The 26,966-nt window shown below is 37.7% G+C and overlaps 2 protein-coding genes across 3 annotated transcripts; one reads left to right on the top strand and one right to left on the bottom strand.

Annotated features, from left to right (window-relative positions):
• Positions 1 to 142: 142 nt before the first annotated feature.
• Positions 143 to 6,882, bottom strand: ptges3a (prostaglandin E synthase 3a (cytosolic)). Its single transcript, XM_065285671.2, has 8 exons — positions 6,665 to 6,882; positions 5,279 to 5,392; positions 4,439 to 4,508; positions 4,244 to 4,342; positions 1,810 to 1,899; positions 1,528 to 1,584; positions 1,313 to 1,340; positions 143 to 1,154 (listed from the first exon to the last, which is right to left on the bottom strand). Coding segments are annotated over exons 1-8 (480 nt in total). The 5' UTR covers positions 6,667 to 6,882; the 3' UTR covers positions 143 to 1,134.
• Positions 6,883 to 7,447: 565 nt separating this feature from the next.
• Positions 7,448 to 14,960, top strand: dtx3 (deltex E3 ubiquitin ligase 3). Of its 2 annotated transcripts, XM_065285672.2 has the most exons (5): positions 7,448 to 7,912; positions 8,079 to 8,126; positions 11,289 to 12,097; positions 12,288 to 12,505; positions 12,977 to 14,960. In XM_065285672.2, the coding sequence occupies exons 2-5, from the start codon at positions 8,114 to 8,116 to the stop codon at positions 13,050 to 13,052; spliced, it is 1,116 nt and encodes a 371-aa protein (XP_065141744.1). In that variant the 5' UTR covers positions 7,448 to 7,912; positions 8,079 to 8,113; the 3' UTR covers positions 13,053 to 14,960. The 2 variants fall into 2 exon arrangements, with proteins under 2 accessions (XP_065141744.1, XP_065141745.1); XM_065285673.2 differs by lacking the exon at positions 8,079 to 8,126.
• The last annotated feature ends 12,006 nt before the right edge of the window (positions 14,961 to 26,966 follow it).

The following is a 26,966-nucleotide window of genomic DNA, read 5'->3' on the forward strand; positions in this document are numbered from 1 at the left end:
ACTATTAAAATTCAGAGTGATCCTAATAAAACAATGCTAATATGCTATATCGTATATTCATAGAAATTACCATTAAAGCCCCATAACACAACACTCCTCTTATCTGAATAATATGCAAAAATAAACGGAGAATGGCAAAGTGTTGCTTATAGAGACAGTTTATTAGAAATATGTAGACAAAAACCTCACTGCATTTAACAAACTTAAATTTATAAACCTGAAACTGACAGGTCACAACATTACTGTTTTAATCTTTTAGTCACACCTGCATTGATATTTAGAGTGCAAACACAAATTGGTCATCTATTGATAAGTTATCCTTTTGTTCTGTACAGCGGTGAGGTGTATGCCTTTTTTTTATTTACTTCTCTCAACGTATATGGAAGAAACCAGTGTACAATTGCCTGCTACACATCTAAGTGTGATACAAAACAACAAATACTAACTGCCAACCTGAAATAATTTCGGAAAGCAGCGTGTACAGACAGGACTATGTACTTTGAACATGTTGGATTGATAGAAACCTATTTGAAGGTCAAAACCGCAGCTAAAACACATAAAACAGGCTTACAGATGAAACAGTGCAAGGGGTTTGAATATGCTCATTCCAGAGGCAGCAAGTATTTTGGATGGCATTTGGAGATAGAGAAGCATTAAGACAATGCTTGCTTCACTCACGCGCAGAAATCTGAGCCTCCACACACACAAAAATATAATTAAATAAAATTTACAGTTTGACAGAGGTCATGTAGGCAAAAAAAGTGTTGATAAAGTCATTTACATCCCTTTTCCATTAATACGAATTACAATGTATGCGTAATAGGATGCAAAAACCCCACTGACACCGAGGAAAACGCCCAAGACTGTAAAAGCCATTTCTGAGTAAACTGAGCATTGACGGTTTCCACAATACATTATGGAAAGCTCATAACTGTCCATGCAGAATATAAAATAAAAGTGTATATTGTCGAGGGGTCATCAACACAATAGTAAAAAATTAATCCCTTGTGACTTTCTGCAGCAAGACCTTGAAAAGTGTTTCATAAATGATGCAGTTTTTAAATGGCTACCAACTCAAACCTAGTCTCTCTTCATTTAACTTAAGTGAAATCCTTGCAATGATTTCTTGTTCCTTCACTCAAGGTCTGGCATTTCTGAAAAAAAAAAAGAAAGATACAGTTAAATTATGATACTGAGAGATTCACTGTAAAAGCTAATTTTCTCACAAGCCTTCTGAACACACATTAGCTCAAGTCCTTCAAATAATCAAAGAGAGGAAGACGAAAGAAAAGTTCACAAAGGGAAAACTTACTTTCATCATCACTATCAGCAGACTCCTCCTGGAATTTAATATGCAAACAGGTCAGACACAGAAAGTTTGTGGATATATAAATCTCAAGACATTTAGATAGAACACAAAAACACAGTTTATACATTTATCTGTTGTATGTAATTGCTTCACAACATATTCATCTGCATTATTTCCTGGTCCGTTCAAAAATACCATAGGCTGAAGTTTTCACTTACATCATCTGCACCATCCACATCTGGTAGGTCATCTTCCCCACCCATGTTGTTCATCATCTTAAAGAAAAACGAAACAAAAAAATCCCATCCCAGTGAGTATTAAACACATGCACTGCAAGTCATGAACACACACAAAGCAGTGGGCAGCCATTCACTGCGCACCCGGGGAGCAACTGGAGAAAGGTGCTTTGCTCAAGTTGCCTCTTATCAATAGACCATGACTGCCACACACACAAATTGTCTATATGGATTTCAGGGAACATTATAATATTGAAACAAGACCTCTGAAAAGCGGTCAAAACTGGACAATTCTTCATCCGAGTCATCCTCCCAGTCTTTCCAGTTATTGAAGTCAACACTGAGCCAGTTAAGCTGCATAAACAAAAAAATGAGAAAGATCATTAACATGAGTGATCTTAATACTGAACAGGGTTCCCACACCTTAGTTTACTTCAAATTTAATGACCTTTCACGGACTTTCCAGGTCCAGTACCCTCAAATTCAAGGACTAAATGTGGGGACACATTTCAAATGAGAGCAAGGTTACATCGTGTTACATTTTAAGATACATTAATTTGTTACTGTAGTGACACTTATGGGACACCTCCAGGGGTAAGTGCGTCTGAATGTGTATTTCATATTCAACCAATGGTGAGGCTTAACGACAAAGACAGGGTGACGCGGGAGCCAGGAAGTATATCACTATCTGCAATACTGTCAAAGACGGCGTTACAAGGATGCAGGAAGTTTGGCAAGGGAGACGCAGCATCTCGTTCCCTTCTCAGGGAACAACAGTTACATACGTAACCAGAGACGTTTTCATGTGTCAAACACAACTATGCAAAAAAGCATTTTGGTATAAATCAACATTCGCATACAGGATATATAAGCATTTAAAGCGAACAGTTTAGCACGTGTGCATACAAATTCTGTATTATCCTACACTACACAGGGAATTAAATTGATTTTTTTCCATAAAACACGATTCAAGCACTTTCAATGACCCCGGTCTATGTACAGTCTTGTTCAAAATAATAGCAGTACAATGTGACTAACCAGAATAATCAAGGTTTTTAGTATATTTTTTATTGCTACGTGGCAAACAAGTTACCAGTAGGTTCAGTAGATTCTCAGAAAACAAACAAGACCCAGCATTCATGATATGCACGCTCTTAAGGCTGTGCAATTGGGATATTAGTTGAAAGGGGTGTGTTCAAAAAAATAGCAGTGTCTACCTTTGACTGTACAAACTCAAAACTATTTTGTACAAACATCACTAAACTAATATTTAGTTGTATGACCACAGTTTTTTAAAACTGCTTGACATCTGTGTGGCATGGACTCAACCAACTTGTGGCACCTCTCAGCTGTTATTCCACTCCATGATTCTTTAACAACATTCCACAATTCATTCACATTTCTTGGTTTTGCTTCAGAAACAGCATTTTTGATATCACCCCACAAGTTCTCAATTGGATTAAGGTCTGGCCACTCCATAACATTAATTTTGTTGGTTTGGAACCAAGACTTTGCCCGTTTACTAGTGTGTTTTGGGTCATTGTCTTGTTGAAACAACCATTTCAAGGGCATGTCCTCTTCAGCATAGGGCAACATGACCTCTTCAAGTATTTTAACATATGCAAACTGATCCATGATCCCTGGTATGCGATAAATAGGCCCAACGCCATAGTAGGAGAAACATGCCCATATCATGCTCCATGCTTCACTGTCTTCACTGTGTACTGTGGCTTGAATTCAGAGTTTGGGGGTCGTCTCACAAACTGCCTGTGGCCCTTGGACCCAAAAAGAACAATTTTACTCTCATCAGTCCACAAAATGTTCCTCCATTTCTCTTTAGGCCAGTTGATGTGTTCTTTGGCAAATTGTAACCTCTTCTGCACATGCCTTTTTTTTAACTGAGGGACTTTGCGGGGGATTCTTGAAAATAGATTAGCTTCACACAGACGTCTTCTAACTGTCACAGTACTTACAGGTAACTCCAGACTGTCTTTGATCATCCTGGAGGTGATCATTGGCTGAGCCTTTGCCATTCTGGTTATTCTTCTATCCATTTTGATGGTTGTCTTCCATTTTCTTCCACGTCTCTCTGGTTTTGCTCTCCATTTTAAGGCATTGGAGATCATTTTAGCTGAACAGCCTATCATTTTTTGCACCTCTTTATAGGTTTTCCCCTCTCCAATCAACTTTTTGATCAAAGTACGCTGTTCTTCTGAACAATGTCTTGAACGACCCATTTTCCTCAGCTTTTAAATGCATGTTCAACAAGTGTTGGCTTCATCCTTAAATAGGTGCCACCTGATTCACACCTGTTTCTTCACAAAATTGATGACCTCAGTGATTGAATGCCACACTGCTATTTTTTTGAACACACCCCTTTCAACTAATTGCCCAATTGCACAGCCTTAAGAGCGTGCATATCATGAATGCTGGGTCTCATTTGTTTTCTGAGAATCTACTGAACCTACTGGTAACTTGTTTGCCACGTAGCAATAAAAAAAATATACTAAAAACCTTGATTATTCTGGTTAGTCACATTGTACTGCTATTATTTTGAACAAGACTGTATGTATATTTTCAAAAACTTTCCAGGGCCTTGAATTTCCCCCCCAAGATTCACAAACTTTCAAGAATTCAAGGACCCGTAGAAACCCTGAATGAATTTTACAAATAAATGATTTCAACAAGTAAATTCTACCTTCGTTTTCTCTTTTGTTAACCGCGGCCAAGATTTGCCGGGTTCTGCTTTTCTTAGACAGCAAAACACAGACCTGTCTGTGCGCTTGTGTTTAGACCCCTGCGAAAGAAAATATATATATTTTTAAAGAAAGTATACAATAACCTGAACTCTGAGCTTAAACTTTGCGATGTTTGCATGAAGTGAAACACTTACATTTGGGTCAATGGATTCAAATAGTTCTACTTCATTATGGTGTTTTGCGTTATCTATTCCACCAACACAACTAAAACAAAATGACAGCATATTAATTACATTATAATTCAGAATGAACTACGAAACTTCATTTTATCACATAAACACAGATTTTACACTACATTGAGAGTCGATCAGGGATTAACATTTACAATACATCACATTTATAATATAACACAATACTAGGGCTGTAATGATTAATCGAGCAAATGCGCATTTTCTCAATGAATGAATTTTAACTATATTACGGTGAAATCTCGGCACATTCCATAGCCAGGCGGCGCTCTCGTGCAGAAACTCCCTTTGTGCCACAGAAGAAGTAGCATTACAAACGCTATTCCAGGAAATGTCTGTAAGGATATTTATATTGCTGTTCTTCAAATTGTTTCAGGTATTTTCATGATAATAAAGAATATTTTGAATGTTTTTGTTTAACGAGTGTTGCTTTTTAAATGCACGTTATAAACGACTCGGACTCATAATGATTTTAGATTGTATAAGGACTTCGTACTGACCAAAACACCGTAGTACACACACAAGCTGTGCATGAAACACAGAATCGATTGAATCTATTTCAGTCAGGCATTTTTAATGGGACACGCGATTAATCGTTACAGCCCTACACAATACCCAAGAACTTTTCAGATTAATATGACAAATGTATTGCAAAATTAATACAAAAGCCTGGTCAAGTTATTGATAGCATTCAGAACAATTATTTTTGCAATACCAATCCAAAAATGAAATAACACTGTGACAAAGTAGGAAATCCTTTCTGACCACTGTAAGATGAACACATACCTGAAATCGAGTTTTGTTTTCTCAAATTTAACTTGGATGTCTTTGCTGTCTTCTATACAGAATTCAACGAAGACAGCCTCTCGCCTGTCATACCACTTGGCAGATGCGTTCTGCCTGTAAAACAAATAAAATTAACCTGTATATTGGAATCAGTATGCAGAGCTTAAGGCCATACCACACCTTAAAATAACATTTAAATAAAGTGATTTAATTTAAGATGGGAATTGGGAAACATGTCAAAACAAGAAACCGTGAATGTGTTAAAGCAACTCCCAAAACTTAATTTATTCTGCATGCACCTTTTCAAAAAGTTGTGGGAGGGACTGGTGAGTGACACCCAATATTCACTTGATCATTTTGACTGGGTATTATTCATTGCAAATCACATTAAAAAACAAAGATGTCTGTGCAGGAGGGGCTGTTAGGGGCGGAGCAACAATGACGTTACTATGACAACCCCTGTATATCTTCTGGCAGGTTAATGCACAGCACTACAAACACCACCAACTAGTGTACAACCTAAACTATGTGGGTTACCAATATAATAAACAAAAATGCAAACCACACCATTACAATTACATTATGTTAATGCAAAATGGCTATTAATGCATACGATGCTGTTTAACTTGTTGCTCCTGCAACGTCATGCATCCACAATATTATTTACCCTATCGTTTCAGTAACTACAACTGGTTATTAAAATGAACTTGAATCCAGCTGGTGTCGTCATATTATATATTATGGTCTATAAATGGTAAAAAAAAGTAGTTTTAGTCATTTGAATAAACTATAAACAGTAACTAGAATACAAGACTGCTGTAAGTTAATACACATACGTTTAGGTCTCCTGAAAAACCATTCTGGACAGGATTAATGGACAACATTCGTTAGTTAGATCAAATCAACATTTTAAACTTGTATACATTTTAAAAAATGCATATTCAGGACATGAATTCAGCCTTCAGCATAACGACAACAAGCACCCTGCTAGCCTTGGTGAATCGCACAAGGCTTAATACAGGGTGTGAAAATTTGCTTGTAGATTTAACTGTAATGCAAACTAATCAACAGCCGTGCGTGAGTCAACTAAGCTGAAGCTAGAAAATGTTAGCTGTGCAAGAACTGAAGGCCTCATCTATCTGATGCTAACCAACTAGCCAAGCTCCGCTGTGAGAGCAATGTGCACTATTTTCACCGCTGTTAACTATTAACTGTTTTTATGCAATTTAATATATTGTTCTCGAGAATAATCTTTAAAAAAACATCTAATTAAAATTTCAGTCTGATTTGCACATGAGAATTGCCGTTTGCCTGTCAGTGGCTATCCACACATTGGCTAACTAGCTAATAAGTTAGTGCATCCTCGTTACTGGCAGTAAAGCTTACATGATAATGTCTTCTTTCAGTTTTCACCAAGAATCTGCGTCGTCCCTCTCGCCTCTGTTAGCGTGTAATACCTATGCTGTCAATCCAAAGCCAATGCATTAAGAAAAACGCTAGCTGATTAATGCTCGGTCAACCTGCACGAGAATAGCGCGTGCCTGCGTTGTACTCACTGGCGCGCAGTGACGCATCCTCCCAACGTTTCTAGCGACTTCTGCTGCGCGCTCTGCGCCAGGCGCGCACCCCGAGCAAATGCGTCTCTATGGTAACGCAATTCTTGCTCCGCCTCGATGGTACAGGAAGCCTACTGTACTGATGCAGGACCGTTGTAGTACCTGTGATTATATGTTTTTTTCTTTCCCAAACAAAACACAGACAAAATAAAACAAGAGAGTAAATAAAAAAAACATTAATAAATGATATTATTCGAATATAAAAGAAAGGGACAAACTATGTATACATAAAGGTCTTACATACAACGGTCAAACAATTCTGGTGCGTTTGACTAGATGTTGCGCTGGACTGACCGATCGGCATATTGCATCAAAGTACCGCGAGAGCAATTCCAAATTCATGCTTTTAAATCACTCTCGCGGTACTTTGATATCATATGCCGATCAGTATGCGCAGTGCTGCACAAAGTCGAATACACTTAATAAAACCACAAAAATGTAGATAACGTAGTTTTAAAACAGCGCCACGAAGCGGTTACATTAGTTTCCAATCCCAGTAAAACTACACAACGATTGACTGAGTGGTTTTAAAAGAGCACCACACAGTGTTCACAGTCTGTAATCCGTCTCAAACCAGCAGTCACAGACTACAGTGACGAACTTCCTGTCTATATGATCTTGTAATCATAGGATTTTTCTTTAGAATTTACTCAAAGATAAACTATGTGACAAAGAAACACGGCACACGGACGATGACTTTGTGTCGCAAAGGTGCGGAAGGGGAAACATTTTGCTCGTGACAGTCAAAAATGCTCTTTGTAGTCGTGGTGGCTTGCTTTGGCCAAGGACGGAGAACAGGAACATCACAAAGAGAAGGAGCTAGTGTATTGATCGGCATGTGTAAAATGATCAAGAACATGGATATCTGAACTTGAGTAGGATATCCCAAGTAAAATTCGCTAGAATTGTCATCGCTTTAAAGGTAAATTCAATGCAGCGGTCGTCTGTTGAAAGGAATTCTCCAATTGCAGTAGGATCCCTATACATTCATCTCTTCTTCCGGCAGTTACTACAGAAGGTGAATATGTTATTTCATTCACACAATAGGCTTAATGACAGTGTTTTCCCCGTTGTTCTTATTATTTATGCAAGTGCCTGCGCTAAAGCAACCGCATCCTGTTTTTCATTTATTTGCAAAATAAACAATGTCTTGATTTAACTAATATTTATATTTTCTAAACCAGGGAAACAGGCCTGTTACTGCAATTAAGAGGAATTTATGGGATCACAAGGTATTTTTTTTTTTTAAAGAAATGTAATTGTTGCAAGCACCATGTGAAATGTGTGAGCTGGAGGAGATAGTGAGAATGATTCTTTGTTTAAACAGTGAACATATCTTTTAGATTCTGCACAGCCTGTTGGTGTTATACGACTTGGCAATATTCAAAAGAAACTATATGGATCTAGAATATTCCACCTTTGTGCCACAACAGTCTATTAGGAATGGGATACAAAAAATATATTATAAGAAATAGACTATGACTAAAGAAGAAAATCACTTTTTAATAGATTAAGAGAAGGAAGGTTGTGAAGGAAGAGGAGATAAATCTGACATCTGAGAAAAATGTTTTCCTGCAGCATGTTTTTTCAGGTGTGAAGTATTGTGAAGTCACGCAGGCTTGACTCATTATGCCTATTACTCACCATAAATGTCTGTCGTTACAAGAAAATGGGTGGATTTATTACAAGCACAATAACATAAAAGGGTAAATGTTTAATATAACTGTAATTAGATATGACATATCAAGCAGTCACCCCATGTGTGACGTTATACTTAACCTAAAACTCTATTAAACTTCTCATTAACTGAGATACTACAAATGAGGAATATTTGCACATCGTACATTTTTAAGTAAACACACATTTTTACTGTATACATATACTCTACATTCATACATGTATACATTTAAGGTCAATCTCTGAAAACAGAAAACACAAAATGTGATTGTATGTTATAGAATATATAAAAAGCTCAGATGCAAAAGCCGCTAAACGCCACCTGTGTACAACCACGAATGCTCTCGGCATCTATCCCCGGCCTCAGGCCTTACAGAAATACCGGTTTGTTGGCAGAATACATTAAATGGCAAGTTGATTTTTCAGCAAAGTCTAATGGTAAGCAAATGGTTCCCAGCCTTTTTTTGGGGGGGACCTTAGTACATATACGACAATCTGAGCCCCCCAACCCTCTACATTTATCTTTCTGTTTGATTTTTCTGTGTTACGTTGACAAGCATGTTGAGATGGAGTGAGCAAAATTAAAAAATAGGAAGTGACTTACAATTGCTATATATGTCAGAGGTCACACGCCTCTGGAGCAACTAGGGGTTAAGTGTCTTGCTCATGGACACAATGGTGTCTCTTACACCAAAGGCAAGTGTCTTATCCACTGCGCTTTCACCACCCCCCTAACTACCATATCTTGGCATTATAAGCATATGATTTTTTAAATATTTTTAATTAAATTATTTGTGGAACATTTTTATGCATTTTTATTTGAGCTCAAAGCATGTTGGAAAACCTGCACCTCTAGTTGGGAACCACTGCTCTATGCGCACCGAAGATGAATGTGAAATGACTGTGGATCAGATTCAAATTTGGGTCCCTTGTGAGTACTTGAACCTGAATATAGAATGTGGCAGCCACATGGATCACAGCGCGTCCTAATGTGTGGTTCAGTTTCTTTATTTTACCTGAAATACTTTTTTTACTTGAATTTTAACCTTTATCATTTGCAATGTTTCTTGTTGCATCTTTAGGGATTTTGCAACTGTTTACTAAGTGGGGGATTTTTTTTAAAGATGAGCTTTTTGCCTTGCATGTACTTAGAGGATTTTGCTGCGAAATCATTCCCATTAAAGTGAAATGACTGAACCGTAAAGGACAAGTTCGGTATTTTAGACTTAAAGCCCTGTTTTCAGATTGTTTATGGGGAATAGAATGGTTTTGACTGAAATTTCGACATTTTCGGCTGCCCTGAGAATTTTTGCGTGTTTGTGTTTCAGCTCAGACCTCTACAATGGGTTTAATGGTGCACTGGAACAATCCTTCCTAAAATGCATTAAACTTCCGTTTACAAAGACGTGAAACTCACCGAGTGGTCAGGGGTGTTCACTGGTATGCTCACACAAAAATCGCTCCAAAAAAAAGCATTCCAACAGGTTTTATCGTAGTTTTTACCAACTCCATTGACATGTATTAGATGTGCTGTGAGGTACGGTATTACTCGGCGCCGGGAACTTTGTTTCTATTCTTGCAATTGGCAAAGGCGGATTAGCGCCACCACCTGGGCTGGAGTGTTTATTATTCAAGCTCTAAGCGGAAGAATGTACGGGTGTGAGGCGTTTGGGAAAATAGGTCCACAAGTTAACAACGAATGCTAAAACAGCTGTTGGAAAGCATCTTTTGCAGCGATTTTTGTGTGAGCATATCAGTGAACACCCCTGACCACTCGGTGAGTTTCACGTCTTTGTAAACGAAAGTTTAATGCATTTTAGGACGGATTGTTCCAGTGCACCATTAAACCCATTGTAGAGGTCTGAGCTGAAACACAAACACGCGAAAATTCTCAGGACAGCCGCAAATGTCGAAATTTCAGTCAAAACCGTTCTATTTCACCATAAACAATCTGAAAACAGGGCTTTAAGTCTAAAATACCGAACTTGTCCTTTAACATAAAAGGCTTATACTTATTTACAAAAAAACATGTCATATGCACTTACATGGTTTTGCGTCTGAGCTCTTCATATAGAGAAATAAGCAAATCACTTGAAAATCGACAAACACTAAATAGTTGCATATTAAAAGTATAGTTCGCCCAAAAATGATATTAAACCCAGGATTTACTCATCCCAAAGCTTTCCGAGATGCATATGTCCATCATTTTTCAGACGAACACATTTTCTCATCTTGAATGCGGACGCGACTAAGATGGTGGCGTTACTGGAAGCTAGTTATTTTCATTTATAAAGTTTTAAATGTGAATATTTCTACAACAAAACCCTCAGAAGGCCTTTGTTTATCATTGTGGAGCCATTTGGATTTATTTTGTTAAGGATGGATACACATTTATCATGGTTAAATCATGGGTTTAATATCATTTTTGGCCGAACTATCCCTTTAATTTCATTTGAATGACATTAGCCAACTGATGCAATTTTAAAAACAAAAGTTTCCTAAAAAGGTCTTTGTCTGGATGAATAGTTCCCTAAAAAAACATTCAAAATTAATCCACAGAACCAAAGAAAATGTTCTTTGTAGTGCAAAAAATTATAAAAATTTTAATGGTTCTTTACAAAACCTTTGACTTAAAAGATGCTTCTTTTATGGCATTTTACTGTATAAATAACCTTTATTTTTAAGAGTATGTGCAAACTGATCTCTTTCTCTCCCAGTTTCATCTGATGAGATGAGCGTGCGTGCGGGGCAGGGCAGTGACGAAGTACTGGTGTCGCAGGCGGTGTGGGATTACCTTGCAGCCGCTGGACGGTCCTGGTTGGTTGACTTCGAGGATAAGCAGGGACTGAGTGCAGACATCATCCGACGTGGGGAGCGTGGAGGCTGCTGCGCCGTGCGGCTCTCCCCAGTAGAGGGCGGCAGCAGGGCCAGAACTGGGCTGACGGAGGGGCCAGTTTCTCCTCATACTCGCAAAGCTTTTATAGACTTATGCCGCTGTGCCCGGAAAGAGATGACCAAACAGGAGGCACCTCCTAAGAGGAAACGTTCTCTGTTACCCTGTGTGACGGCGATGGAACCCGATGGGGAAGGGAGCTTGCTGCCTCCGCTCCCTCCTCAACCACGTCGCTCTCAGAGACAACAGCAGAAATACAAGAAAAATGCAGAGGTGGAGAACTGCGTGGTTTTACCCATGCAACATGAAGCCGCGGCAAGAACCGGGCCGGAATTAAACGGCGATCAGTTAAAGGAAGAAGAGAGCACCATTTGCTCTATCTGCATGGGGGAGATTGCAGAAAAGACAACTCTTGACAAATGCGGCCACACTTTTTGCCGGTCTTGCTTAGAACAGGCGTTTCAAGTAAAGAAGGCGTGTCCTGTGTGCAGGCTGGTGTATGGTCAGCTTATCGGTAACCAGCCAGCCAATGGGAGCATGATGGTGGAAAGAGACCAAGACCTAGAGTTGCCTGGACATGAAGGTTACGGCTGTATATGCATTATTTACAGTTTCCCTCCAGGTTTCCAAGCGGTAAGTTCTGCTCACAGCCTAAAAAGAAGAGCAGTGAGTTTTACATTCTGATCACTTCAACAGAGACCCTAGATCCGATTTCATTATCTAGCACATAAAAATGCCCAGTCAAACTGTTTGTAATTAAGCACACAGTTTTATTGCTGAAGAAAATTGCTTGTGTTAACCATTTATGTTTGAATGATTTCAGCAAGAGCATCCTAACCCCGGGGTAAGATACCCAGGCACAGACCGTGTGGCATATCTACCTGACAGCCCTGAGGGAAATCGCGTTTTACGCATGCTGCGTCGGGCGTTTGAACAGCGCCTTATCTTTACCATAGGCACCTCCATGACCACCGGCATGCATAACGTCATTACCTGGAATGATATCCACCACAAAACCTCCATATGGGGCGGACCACGCTGGTATGCAATTTAATACTTGCTGACAAAATCGTTTCTTTAGATCCTTCAAAATTGATCTCATCATGTACAGTATGCCTCCATGAACTCCATTAGACTACTTATATAACTGGATGCTTTATTTAGCTTTTAGTCCTTTTAATATGAAATTGCTTTGAAATGAAATATATTTACATTTGCTCTTTAGAAGATATGTTTTGTGCTATAAAGGCCACCATCAGTTGCGTCGTCTGGAATTGAGGCACCATCATCCTCAAAAAAGAGATAATAATAATAATAATAATAATAATATTAATCGAATGGCATTGCTACATTATACATTCATCAAATACTTTCACTTCAAATCCACTTAGTCCGACCTGAGACCGTTCAGAAATACCGGCGTTTTGTTGGCAGAATCCATTAAGAGTCAGATAAAAAGTGCTCAAGAAAACATTAGCATCTTATATGACAATTTTTATGCTCTTTCTCCAGCTTTGGTTATCCAGATCCTACATATCTTGTGCGGGTAACAGAGGAACTGCGAGAGAAGGGAATAACAGCCGATTGACCGTGTCTTCGTAGCATCTGAGATGTTTCAAATGGATGGCAAATGTGTGCACTTGACCACAGTCTCTTCATAAACTCACTGTGTCGGATCAAGCCACAATCATCTGCTGCAGCATTGGATCAGTTCGGCCACTGTCACAATGTTTAACGGTATCATTTTAGTCTGTGTCTTCAGCTTTGTTTCTTGGTTGACTTGAGTGAAAGCAGTGTCTATCCATACACTTTTCTTTGGCACTTTACCAAAACAGATATTTTAAAGGTACTCAGCTGAGTTAAGGTACCCACTGCACTGCTAAAATGTGAATGTACACATTTCTTTATCTGCAGTATAACCTTCTTTTCCCTCATTCAGGCGAGAACCAATTATTAGGCTGATGGCATCCCTTCTATATCTATATATGGTTCTTCCATCCACATTATGCTTAATGGCCTTATCACATCTGGATGAGGAAAAATGAAGGGGAAATGGCATAGCACAGCTAAATGGGTACAGCTGGGACAATCCCATACAACCTTTTTTTCTAGTAATCAGCACTAAGAGGCACTTTGCTATGGAGGTAATCTTTGTATTGTGGGAATTTAAAGTGGATTCTGCCTGATCTTCCAGAGTGTTTTTTTGGGCCTTTTTAATTATAAGGTCCTGTTTAAAGAGTCGCTTTGATTTCAGTCCTAGTTTTGATCCTTTCTAACGTCCATTTTCTTACATTCCCAGGAAATGCTGCGGTTTTTCAATTTAATATCGAGTGCATGAGAATTGTTTTTGTCCTTTTGGTGTTCGTACGTTTGAGTTCTCCTGTAATTGTATGCGGTTTACTGATTTTTTAAAGTTTGTTTCACATTGATGTCAACACTTCTGTCACTGTCATAAAATGATAAAATGATGTCACAATGAAAGGGCGTGTATATCACTTTGACCAAACTAAATAGCATTATAGATCTTTTTTGTGTGTTTCTGCCTCAGACTTCTAGATAAGCCTAGCGTTGGGTTTATTTTCAAGGAAGAATAAGCTAATTTCTTCATGCAGAGTTAAAAAAAAAACTTAAATTACAAAGGAAATGGGTGCATCTTACAAAAACTTGTCAAGGTCACATTTAAACACAAAAACAACAGGAAACAAAATTTAAAGATACTTGGGATTAATAAAGCCTATTTTTAGGCCATTGCATTTTTGCTATTATGGTTATGAGAAATGTGGTGAAGAGGTGTGCTGAAATATCACGTAATTATATTACAATTTAAAAATATTTTAATTGCAAAGATTATTTAATTTCATATTTCTTTTGGTTATTTTGGTTGTGAAATATGCCCAGGTGTGGTCTTGACAGATTTTGTGGGATTCACCCAAATGTCTTATATTTCTGCTTTCATGAAGCAAATGATCAGACTTTTTCATTAAAAAATTATTGTGCCTTCTACCAAAGGTCACAGCCTGTTATAAATGGTACTCTGTACTCAGCAGTATATTTTTTTTATACTTATTGCAGTATTTCAGCTTTAAGTCCATCATACTTTAGGGACAGGTTATCAAGCATCATATTGTTTAACACGAACCAAACCGTATTTACTTTCAGTTAAAAAGCTTTTGTATTGTCTGCAGTATGATGTATGATGTTTACATTAGCAGTTTCATTAAATGAAAAGAGTATCATATTTGAGTTTTCTTCACCCCCACCATTTATGTTATGAAGGACCAATTCAATCAGGATTTGTTGGACTAAAGTGTTACTGTCATGCAAAATTCTATGCACTCAGATTTATAAAATAAACCTTTTCAGATGACTGATTGTTCAAAGTAAATAATTTGCCTTTATAGTTGTGTTGATTTGTATTACATTATTAAATTGTATGCTACAATTAAAACATGTGCTTTACATTTTCATACTTGAATAAAGGGGTTCAGTTCTGTTACATTGAATTGTTTTTATTTCGCTTGACACATTTAAGATGCAATTTGCTCTTAGGTAACCTGGGTGTTAAATCTTAAAACTAGGATAGAGGAAAAGTCTTCGAATGGATATTGTGTATAGGCTTTGTTGTGACTATCAGAATCGAAATGTTTATCTAAGTCATCAAGAGTTTCTAGACTTTTTGGGCCCTATTTTAACGATCTAAGCGCATTGTCTAAAGCGCACAGCGCAACGTCTAAATGGGCATGTCCGAATCCACTTTTGCTCATTTAAGGATGGGAAAAATGGTATGTGCGCTGAGCACATGGTCGAAAAGGGTTGGTCCTATTTTTTTAATTAGTAATGGGAGTATTTTGGGCGTAACGTGCAATAAACCAATGAGAGTCTCAGCTCTCATCCCCTTTAAAAGCCAGTTGTGCTGGCGCTATGTTTAATCCCTATTTAGATTACTGACTTTGTAAACTGAAAATCTAAGCGGAGGAAGAAGATCCCCAGTTTAAGATTAATGTTAAATAGGCTAATTGTGTTGTTTTTCACTTGTATTGAAATTGTTATTTTTTATTAAAACCTTTAAAACCCGTTTTCTTTTAGTCATGAAAGTAAAAAAGCAGGTTTTAATTGCTTTAAATTTATGGCTATCCAATATCATCAAAAAATAATTTACAAGTATGTAAGAAAAGGTTTGTACTCTAAAAATACTTTATTTGTAACAAACAGGAGATAAAGAATTTACAAACGGCTCTCTGCACGTTTTAGCACTTGGACAGTGACATCAGTTTTTTTTAAGCATTAATTAAAAATGTTTCTCATCTCACAGTCATTATATACAATAAATCCGTGAGGTAGCATTTAAAAAAACATTTAAAAACAGATGCATTTGTTTAAAGCAAAGCATTTATTTACTTACCAGGCTACAGGTGAAGCAGCTCTTTGCGCTTTGTAACGTCTCATAATTAGTCCTCATTTATGTCCAAGAGACTCAATAATAATCTTTTACATTCAATCCTTTAATCTTTCATATTTAAAAGCATTTTTGTGCTGCTGCGCATTCATGTATGTGATAAGCAAATCCGCGTTGTCGTCCAGTTTATAGGCGCATATTACTAATGCGCTCTTTAAATAACAAAAACACTATTGGGCTATTGACTTTAGACCTGGGGCCCGTTCTTCGTACGTTGCTTAATACATCCGAGATCAAATGAGACATCTAAGATATTTAGATCTCACTAATTATGATCTCGCTTATTTGGTTCTTTGAACACCACTGCTGTTGATGATTAGTATGGCAGGATTGAACTATCTGAGATCACTGCGCGTTCGTGCACTGCAAGAAAAGGCAATACATATCGATAGTAGAAACACTGATCAGCAACGCTGTGATTGGCCAGTTGTTACAATGGCCAAGAACACGCCCATTTTTTAACCCCTGCAGGCTGAGAGCTACTGATGAAAGGTTGTGAACTTTTTATGACACTGAAATTAAAAACCCAGTTAAAGCTACTTTACATAAATCACCAAAAATAATGTAAAATTTTCTGTAAAAATATAATCTTGATATCTTTATGCTTGTCAAAGATTGAAATTAATGATTGTAATTAAAATTTGATGCTCCTAAAGTACTTTAAATCTATTTTAAAAACAGTTAAAATCCTGTTTTATCTGTTTGAAACAGCAACATAAAAAGCAGAATAAAAACAGGTGGTGGTCCTGCATCTTCATGTAATATGCTGGCAGGAGTGATGTCTCTAAACTGATTGATTGTGCAGATAATCTCTGGAGCAGTTGCTCTTTCTTAAACCCACAGCCAATGCAACAATTTAATTCCTGATAAATACAATTCGAATTGTAGTTTATTATAAGATTGTGTTTTCCTCTCTTTTGTGCAGTTGTAGATAATACACCAACACTTTTAGCAGTTTCCAAGAATGTGGTAAATAAAGTATGATGTGCAGTAAGGGAATGGTAATGTTATTCTACATCAAAAGATTATAAAATGCAATCGTTTCTGATAGCAATGCACATGACAAAGAAATCCTCTCAGATGACAGTCCTTTAGAGAAACTATATGCAAGTGGTTAAATAAGTTTACTTCAATTGCATTATTCTTAACTGATTTCTGACTATATTAGCAGTATTCCACGTTAACTGAAAGTCCTGCATCTGCTGAGTCTGCATCGAAAAGTGTAGTAAAGAAGATAAAGATATGTGAAAATATGTGCAAAAAACTTATTTGGTTATTTTGGTCATTTTTGTCACAGAACGGGGACAGGGTAACATATTTGTAGACAACGTTTTAAAGATAGAACAGATAGAAATTACTAAACGAAAACCCTTTCATGCATGACTTTGTAAGCTAATTGACAATCTAAAGAAAAAACTAAAATGGGAGATTAGTTTATTCAAATGAAAATTATTTTACACTGAGTAATAGTCTTTATTGTACATAACATCTATTAGTGCTGGGTATGATTAATTCAAACAAATTTAAAATGAATGTGATCAGCATGTTTGTCTTGTCATTCGTTTAAGAATAATAATCAAACAACTGTTACACAAAAACAAGTCGCACAAGTACAGAACAAATATATTTGTTATATTATATATTTTTTAAATAACATCACTAAAAGATTTAATTAATATATCTTTTTTATTATGTGTTGAATTTGAAAAGCTCTTTATATTAATCATGCATCTTACGCAGATTGCGCTCGTATAATGGAGAATACGCGACTGCCTCAGACTTTCTGTATCACATCCGCTTAAATAGGTACAAACTAATCTTGTTTACATGAAATAAGCCTGCTCCTGAGCAGGTTTGAGCTTACGGACCTGTTGCTATGACAGCAAGTCTAGAATGAGCTTCGAAGAACCAAATAATCCAAGATCATGCCAAATCATCAACAATCAAATCCAGCTAACTGAGTTAGCGACGTACGAAGAACGGGCCCCAGGTTTTTGTTGGTCAATGGCGTAGTCTATTTTTGTTGCCTCAAAATAGCAACGCGCCAACAATGCGCCGGAACACACCTCTTTTTCAGACCAGAATGCCCAAGGGGGTGCAAATGCATTTGCTATTTAAACAACATGGCGCTAAACGTGAAAATAATAATTGCACAGGGTGGAAACTAGCAAAAGACACTTGCATCGCGCATTGAGCTGCATTGCGCCGGGTGTAAGATAGAGCCCTTTAATTTGTAAAGTGCGATGAGTATGTTTAGAAATTGAGCGCACAGCTCTGTTTGCTACTGATCGAGTTGAGTGGGGCAGAGACTGCGCCTGCCCTCCCAAGCTCAACAGCGCCCCACATTGTACATCTGTGGTAAAAAATGGAAATGCAGCGAGCCCTAATAGAGAGCCACATGGGCAGATTTGAATCTACCCCTCAGTCTGCGTGACAACATTAGTATGGCTGATTCTTCAGGTTGTGAGCATCGCAAGTGGTATCAACCCGATTGTCCTGACAAGCCAGATAACATTTCAAAATTGTGCAACTGCCAAACAAGCAATGGTAAGTTGTTCAATAGGGCATTAAAAAGGTCGTGGGATGACATAGAGCTATAGCTGTCTGGTTGTACTTAACAGGATAAAGTGTTTTATTTTTTCCATGCTTAATTTTTCATGCACTTAGCTCAGTGGTTCTCAACTCCAGTCCTGATTTATTGAAGGACACTGGACCTTGTTCAGTGTTCTGCATGCTCTTATTCATTTGAAATGTAAAACTTATACCTTTAGCAGTTAACCCTAGTCATACAGGCTACGATATGACCCATAATTTGCCCTGCCTAAATTTATAGTCAGGAGCCACTGCATAAGCCTGCTTAATAGGCTTTATGCCCAGCTGCACTACTTCCTGAACTTCAGCCAGCTCCTTATTTCCTGTCTTCCATTATTGGACAAACTGATTAATCCAGGTGTGTCTGATAATCGTTGTTGTGACTACTGAGGTAAGGCACACCTGTATTATTCAGTTTGTTTGTGACTACTGAGGTCAGGCACACCTGGATTAATCAGTTTGTCCAATAATGGCAGACCGGAAACAAGGAGCTGGCTGAAGTTCAGGAAGAAGTGCAGCTGGGCATAAAGCCTAAAATTGATGCACTGTTGAGTTAAAGCTGTCATGCTAATCTGATAAATTACATTGGCTTAATCATGTGCACATCTTGTTAATAAAATGATTAACCTTAATGCCAACATTATCAATATAAAGTATGTTAGAATAAGAATCAGAATACAAAAATATCTGAAAAACTGGGTCAAGTTGTCACAAAGCGGAGTTGCCACATGGGCTGTATTGCAGTAACTATTACATCAGAATGGTTGTTTCCTTTATGGTTTAAAAAACTAGTTAAAAATATGCCCTATAAGAACAACTGACCATGGTTTCATGACCGTTTTTTGTTTGTTTTGATTACCATTGTTCTGAAACTTTTCGACATGTGCCCCCCCCAAAGAAAATTTGTGACCCCTTAAACTTGAATTAAACAAAACATATTACATTATACAAAAAGTTCTGTTGTTTGGTAGCAAAAATTTTCTGAGGTTTAATTACATTGAATTTATGATGATTTAATGTATTTTATAAAATGTCATAAAACTTGGGTCACCTTGGCCCATCATGGTTAATTTGTCTTTTCCATGGTTCTACTTCAAAAAAATCCCCTAAAACATGACCATATTTAAACCAATTGTTCATTTTAAAGGGTATTTTTACTAATTTAATTTTTTTTACGGTTGGAATTTGTTAAAAAGCTTCAAAAGGCACTTTAATGGGAGGCTCGTAAACACTTTGTCAATAGGCAATGACAAAACCAAGTTTCTTTCAAAACCACAGTTGTTTTGTGTGTACAAAAAAATCCAACAGAGGGCACTACTTCATCACTTTACCATAAATTCCCCTGCCCATTCTTTGAAAATAGACATGCGTGTTCGGCTTCATGCTGTGCTGCGCAGACAAATCGATTATGACATCACAGTACCGCGAGAGCGATTAGAAAGCTTTACGTTGGAATCACTGATCTATATAAATGACTGGATTGCGCATGACGTCACACTTGTGAAGCCACCGCGCCGCCATGTTGGTATACCCAAACGTTCTATTAAATCAATGGACGTTATCAGATTTTAATGATAAAACATCACTTTACTCGTCTTCGTTTTTATATGTGAACTAACCCTGTACATTATTACAACACAAACGTCCAAAGCATGTAAATAGTTATTTACTGAAAGTTGTACATTTTGCGTTTTAATCAGTTATTATACATTCATCTTTATTACAGTATCAGATCAGCAGACAGACCGCAGCATATTTAGTATTAATGACAATAAACGTGCTCATTCTGAAATCTATATAAATAATCATGCTTTGTACCGTATGTGCATGCAATACTTTGCTAGTTTTAAATTCTAAACTTACAAGTTACCTAAACTTATTTAGAGAAATAACGCTGACCGTCTCAGTGTAGCTGAATGTCAAAAAAACTTTATTTATACCCGTGTCATTAACAAATGCAACAGACACACTCATCTTAACGGTTTTTTATAAATCCATTATCCTGCCCGATTAAAACATAAACATTGCAAATAACACCAGAATTAACAAAAAATTAACGTACACATATCCAAAAAAATAACATTGTGTAACTGATACGCTGTAAAGGGGGTAAATTTTGATCATGATTTTGAATGGAAGTCAATGACGCTCTCTGCCGGTTGGGTATACCAAGATGGCGGCTCGAACTCTGCGCTGGCTTCACGTCACGCAGTTACGTCAAGCGTTCTATGCGCAATCCAGTCATTTATCGCCCTGTCCCAAATGGCACACTCCGGACTTGTGGTCCTCCTCAGAGTCCACACTTTGATGACATCACGTAGTCCAGACTTTAGGGACCCTTGATGCGAGTCCACGTGGGTGCACCGGAGTCGTATTTTGGGACAGACTCGATCATCACACCGGAAATAGGTAGAGAAGTTGCCCGTCAGTGTGAGCTCCTCCCTTCTGTCGTGTGATTGGTCTGATTGCCCTTTCGCAAGGACTTCTGGGTTGGCAAAGTGCGCGAAGCCTGCTGCAGTGCGGGCTTCGCTGAAGACCGCATCAAGGGGGCAAAGGAGGCGCTGATGAGCACACTTCAAAGAGTAAAAATGACAGATGGGACACCCTACGGACTCGTAGACTAAGCGAGAACGCGCAATTTAAGGCCACGAGACCGAAAGTCCACATGAAGTGCGCCATTTGGGACAGGGCCTATATAGATCAGTGGTTGGAATAGCTTTCGCGGTACAATGATGTCATAAGCAGGTTGTTCTAAGAGAGCATGAAGTCCACCACAACTAATGGTAAACTGTCTCTGACCGATGACTCGAACTGTGAAGTACTTCTTGAGGGATAAATAGGAGGTAGTGATACTATTCAAAAACAATCAAATATATTCAATTATTTGACATAAACGACATCTACTACGTCTGGGCAAAGGTTGAGACGAGCCACACTTCAAACAGGTTTTAATGCCATTTGACTTTATCGACATGAATTTGACCTAATAAAATTGAGTATGCTACTATTATCTGTTTACGTTTCCAGTAAACACTAATCCTTTCTGTAAGTTAGCATTTGCATTGATGTTAGAATTAGAAGTAGCTGGGAACAAAATATTGTTAGCTGGTATCTGTCTTCCAACAATACATGAGATTTTTGAGGATGTTTTGGCAGATATTCTATGACGAGTGGTGTAATGGTAAAGCACTGTGCAGTAATTTGGAAAACCCGTTTGAAATTTAAATTTAAGGCATTTCCATTATGCCAGCGTGCCCTTGAGCAATGCAGTAAATCCCCATCTGTTCTGGAGGGCACAATGATTGTTGATGTGCCCTGACCAGACCACGTGTATTAAGTAAGAGTATGACACAGTCACATGGTGCTACTTTTTGATTTTTCTCATGTTTATTTTTGCTTTAAATAAAGTCTGATTAATTACTTAAAAGTCAAATGAATGTATATGTATATGTGTATATATGTATAAAGGAATACCGTCATTCTTACTACCTTTAATTGGCTAGACTTACAACTAATACTGAAAAAAATCTTCTAATTCCCATTTACATTATTAGATCTCAGATCTGAGGGGTTCAGGTGTGTGAGGCTCATGTGCAGGATGGACCATGAGGTTCTACAGTGATGCGAGCTCCAAAGTGAGTGCCATGCTGAAGCCTTGCCGGACATCTGCTGCTCTTGCATCTCACGACCCGGCCCATCTGGCCCAGCCAGTCTTTCCTCTTGACAAAGATGGTTGTTCATGCCAGGAACATTCTTTTTCAGCCTTTCTTCTTCGCTCTCATCATTCACATTTCTAGAAGAATATGTGAGGACCATCAGATCCGAATATTTGGAAGGTACTTCTTGTTTGGGTGAACAGGATAATGTGTAAAAATGTCCAGTATGTGTTTTAAAGAGCCCCTATTTTACATTTCATGATTTGACTATATTTTGTGTTAGTGTGTATTAGTATATGTTAACCATCTGCAAAGTTACAAATCCCAAAGTCTACGTTATCATCTCTAACTGAAATCTCTTTTTCCTATGTTTTCATATTTTAAGAATTTGCTACTGACAATTCATGAAGAGAAAACAGGATACATACATCCAAAAAAGTCTTGACCAGGTGCAAGATCAAAAGATGAATAAAAAAACAGAAAAAGATCTGCACACTGTAAACGTCCCTTTATTTCAAAAGTTAAAACAGCAACGTTTCGGTCAAAGACCTTCGTCAGGCAAAAACTGAAAATTCAAACATGAGTTTGGAGCGGTGTAGAGTAGCGCTTGCTGTGGGTTGTTTTTATGATCACAAAACAGACATGGTTTTATGTTTTAGTATCCTTATCTTACCAATCTGTTACATTCTGCTCAAGCCGTGCTGGCAAAGTTGATCGATCACCTTTTTCACCTGCATTTTCTGGATCAGGTTCAGGCTTGTATTTAAAAGGTAATAAAGACAGTATTATTTCCTATTGTGAGCTGATCGTCCAAATATGGCAAGGAGTGTCACATTTTTGTCACCCTTGAGATATTTGGCCAATCACAACACACTCGCAAGCTGGCCAATTGGAGCATACCGCGCTTTACCGAGCTTTGTACAAATTAATGCGTTTAAAAAAAGATGGGGCATAGCATAGGGACATAGATATGTAGAAAGGCTAGATGTCTCGCCCGTGCTGCTGGCCAATTGAGTGGAACGTCCGCATTTGATGGCCATCTTACCACAGGCAGCTCGCTCACTCATAGCATTGAGTTTTAATGGTGCAGAAACTTTTAAATGACCATAACTTGCTTAATTTTCTACCGATTTTAAAACGGGTTGGTTTGTTATAAACGTCAAAGACACTGCATACTTATACAAAAAAAATTCTGGAAACATGTTAAAGCATTCAGAATTATAGCCACGTTGATATTGTTTGTAAGAAACCAAACCGTTTGGAACTCAATGCTACGAGTGAGCGAGCTGCCTGTGGTAAGATGGCCGCCAGGTGATGACGTTGGAGACTCCTCCATAACACATCTAGCTTTTATACATATCTATGCATAGGGGAGCAACAATAATGTAAAAAATAACAAACAAATATGGTATCTGAAAATAATTTGTTTTTAAGCATAAACCATGTGAACACGTTTCCTTACCCCAAATACGCAATGTAATAGGGGCTCTTTAAAGGTTTGTTGTTGTGTGTGGAAGTTACCAAAATAAAATTGAATAGTAGTAAATATACTGTATTATTGTCTGGTTTACATAAATTACAACATATATGCCCACCAGGCTGTTTCTGTGATGCTAATCAGGGTGGGCTGATACACTTTCAGAAAAAATGGTCAAAAAAATTCCAGGGCAGTACCCTTTAAAAAGGTCCATTTTGGTACCAGTGTGTTACCTTTAAGGTCCTAATATGCACGCTTTGATACCAATATGTTCCTTAGGTTCAAATGTGTAGGCTATTGTGAAATCATGTGTAGAAAGGTCTGCTCTGCAAAATTGTGGGTTCTGTGATTTGGTCTTTGCTCATCATGTCTATTTCCCAGGGCAATCTCTGTCACGTCATTACCCATCTGCCTGTATTAGAGTACAAGGGGACAGGGAACCATTGAAATAAACCCAGAATGCAAATATTGAGAACAGATTGAAAGAAATATTTTTGTGATTGTAATTTTTCAAATTGGATAAATTAAAATGGAATAAGAATAATGAAGAAAACCAACAGCATTGTGAACAATGGAGGTAAATAGGACCTCCAATGCCGTGTAACCATTGAGATTCACTGAATCTTGCCCATTTGGCACAGAATGACAATCAATTGTGATGGCTGAGCTGGTTGCTACATTCAGCTACCAAACTTTTCTCTGTCCCGGTCTTCCCATGGCTCTGTGCAACATTGTGCAGTGTTTTATGAGATTTTGGCTTTGACATTTTGGTGCCTTTCTCTACACAGAAGCTACCTTGTGCCCCCTTCCCACTGGGCTCTTTAATTATACAAGATCTGGGCTCGGACAACCTTGGCATGCAGCGTCTCTCTCTTTGATTCTCTTTGTCTTTCTCTCTTTATTTCACTCTAGCATACTCTGTAGCATAGCGTTGGCAGGAATAGAGTACACGCCTTTTATTGAAGATGTTTGAAAAATATTTGTACCCCATACAATCTTCCATCTTGCAGATGGGCTTAGACCTGCTTGTAAATGCTTGCAATGCAAATCATACATGCATTGAGTTTGCATATCATGCACAGAAGAATAGTAAGAGTACTATGGTAGTGTGCTAATCTGAACACAGGCATAAAAAAATAGGTTTTGTCTTCTGACTTAGATTGGTGTATGGCTTTTTTCTGCCCAATTTAACAGAGGCTCATAGATTCTGCTGACAGATTTACAGATGGACATTAGGGCACGGGAACAGCTCTGGGAAGAGTTGTGTTTTGGCTCGGATTCCAGAAGACAGATTGAAGACTCTGCTCGAACTGTTATTTATTACTTAAAGCTTGTTATCACTTGTGACAGTTAAAGGCATTATGATTATTCCTCTGTGTGCAAGGGAGATTAAAATTAGGGTCTGTAATTGCCTCTTAAACCTATTATTAAATAACTATAGAGGAATGTCACTTAATAGACCGGCTATCACTGGGGTAAATGGGTCAGAGAGGAATTATGCATGTGGGATGATGTAATGGTGATATTACTAAGAAAGGAAATTCAAATGATATAGATTTTTAACACTATTTCGTGATTTCCCGGACAGGGCTTATCCTAGTACCAGACTAAAATGCATTAATTTATAGTCAGTCATGAATTTTGTGTTATAATTCCATTTATAACCAGGCCCAGATTGGCCATAGGGAGAACCAAGAGAAGACTGCTGCTTTATTCTGCTTTTCAAAGCGCTCTCCTGTGAACACGAGTTTTGTTTTAGATGCGTTTATATTTCAGTGGGCTTGCCACACGTCTAGATTATATAATAAACTTAAGCATGAGTTTCACATCTAAGTCATAGATGTAATAATGAATCGTCGTTTTTGTCTATTGCAAGCAGTGGCGGCTGGTCAATAAGAGGTGCTGGGGTGCCGCCCCCTTAAGGTTGGCCAGAGATGAAAGCTACTTTAACATGTTACCAAAAAGTTAAATATATAGTGCAAATTAATAACAAATAAAATAATTTAGTTGTTCTATTTCACTGTTAGTCATATTATATATATATATATTTTTTTTTAAAAATGTAAATGTAAAAAAATGTGTGTGTGTCTGGGGCGCCACCTAAATGAGTGTGTATGTAGGTCAGTAAATTTGTTAAAAGCATGTGACTGAGAACTTATTGGCTTGTCAGCGATCAAATATAGATTTTAGTTTTTAACCACATGTGATTGGAGTCTCATAGCCGTGTTGCGATTGAAATGTACTGCTAGTTACAGTACTGATCAGTATATCTCGAGATGACAGAAAATAAGAATTTATCCTTACAAAATCACCCTTTACAAGGCGTTCAGTTGAAGAATACATAAATGATTAAGGAGCTTGGACCAGATTGACCAGCAGGAATTGATCACGGTCGAGTTTACACTGTGTGCTTATTCAACACTTATGGCAAACAGAGTTGGCTAACGTTAGCTGGATGCTATGTAAGTCATGCCTTTTATTGTTTTCCCTGTTTCCTTTTTCAAAGTCTGCGTGATAGACTTCGTAAAAATTCTGTGGCGCATTTGAGCTGCCTTTGCGTAGACATGATGCTCAGACGATTATCTGGGTTAGAGTTAGGTTAGGTATATTCTGTATATTCCGTGATTTGGTCGTCTTTGTTGCTTCCCGAAGGAGTTTAAAAGAGCACCCCGAAAAATCCACTGTGTTTAAGGGAACTTTGAGCTGTTGGACTGTATGTTGTGTGTTGTAAGGGAACATGTGCTTCTTTACCTAAACGATTAAAAAATTTATTATTAAGTCGAATTTGTTTTATTTTGGTAGGTAAGTTACTTAAAAAAAGTTTGTACAAATTATTACTAGGATTTTATTAAGTAAATTTGATATGTTGTTTTTTCAGTGTGTGTTCCCTGCAAACCCACACTGTAAAAAAGATTTGTAGGTTCAACTTAAAAAATTAAGTTACCTGGTTGCCTTAAAAGTTTGATTCAATATTTTAAATTTAAATTAACAAAAAAATTTAAGGCAACCAGGTCACTTACTTTATTGAAGTAAATAAAAAGTAAAGTAACTTTTTTTACAGTGCACAACCTTCTTCACTCTGTGAACACACTGCTCTACTGTCCCTAGCTCTCACTGGGGCAGTACCATTTAAAACACATTAAGGTTTCTTTTGTCTTTAGGTCCCCTATACTTAGTAAAAGGTAAAATTAATGCTTGATTAATCATGTTATATAATCTGAATTATAATTTTTCCAATAATCGAGGAGCCCTAAGTAGTATAGTGTATTTGTTAATACCATGCTGTAGCTTTGATAACCTCATATTTTACCTACTTTATTC

This window comes from Paramisgurnus dabryanus, chromosome 21 (assembly GCF_030506205.2).
Source record: "Paramisgurnus dabryanus chromosome 21, PD_genome_1.1, whole genome shotgun sequence".
NCBI classification, from domain to species: Eukaryota; Metazoa; Chordata; class Actinopteri; order Cypriniformes; family Cobitidae; genus Paramisgurnus; species Paramisgurnus dabryanus.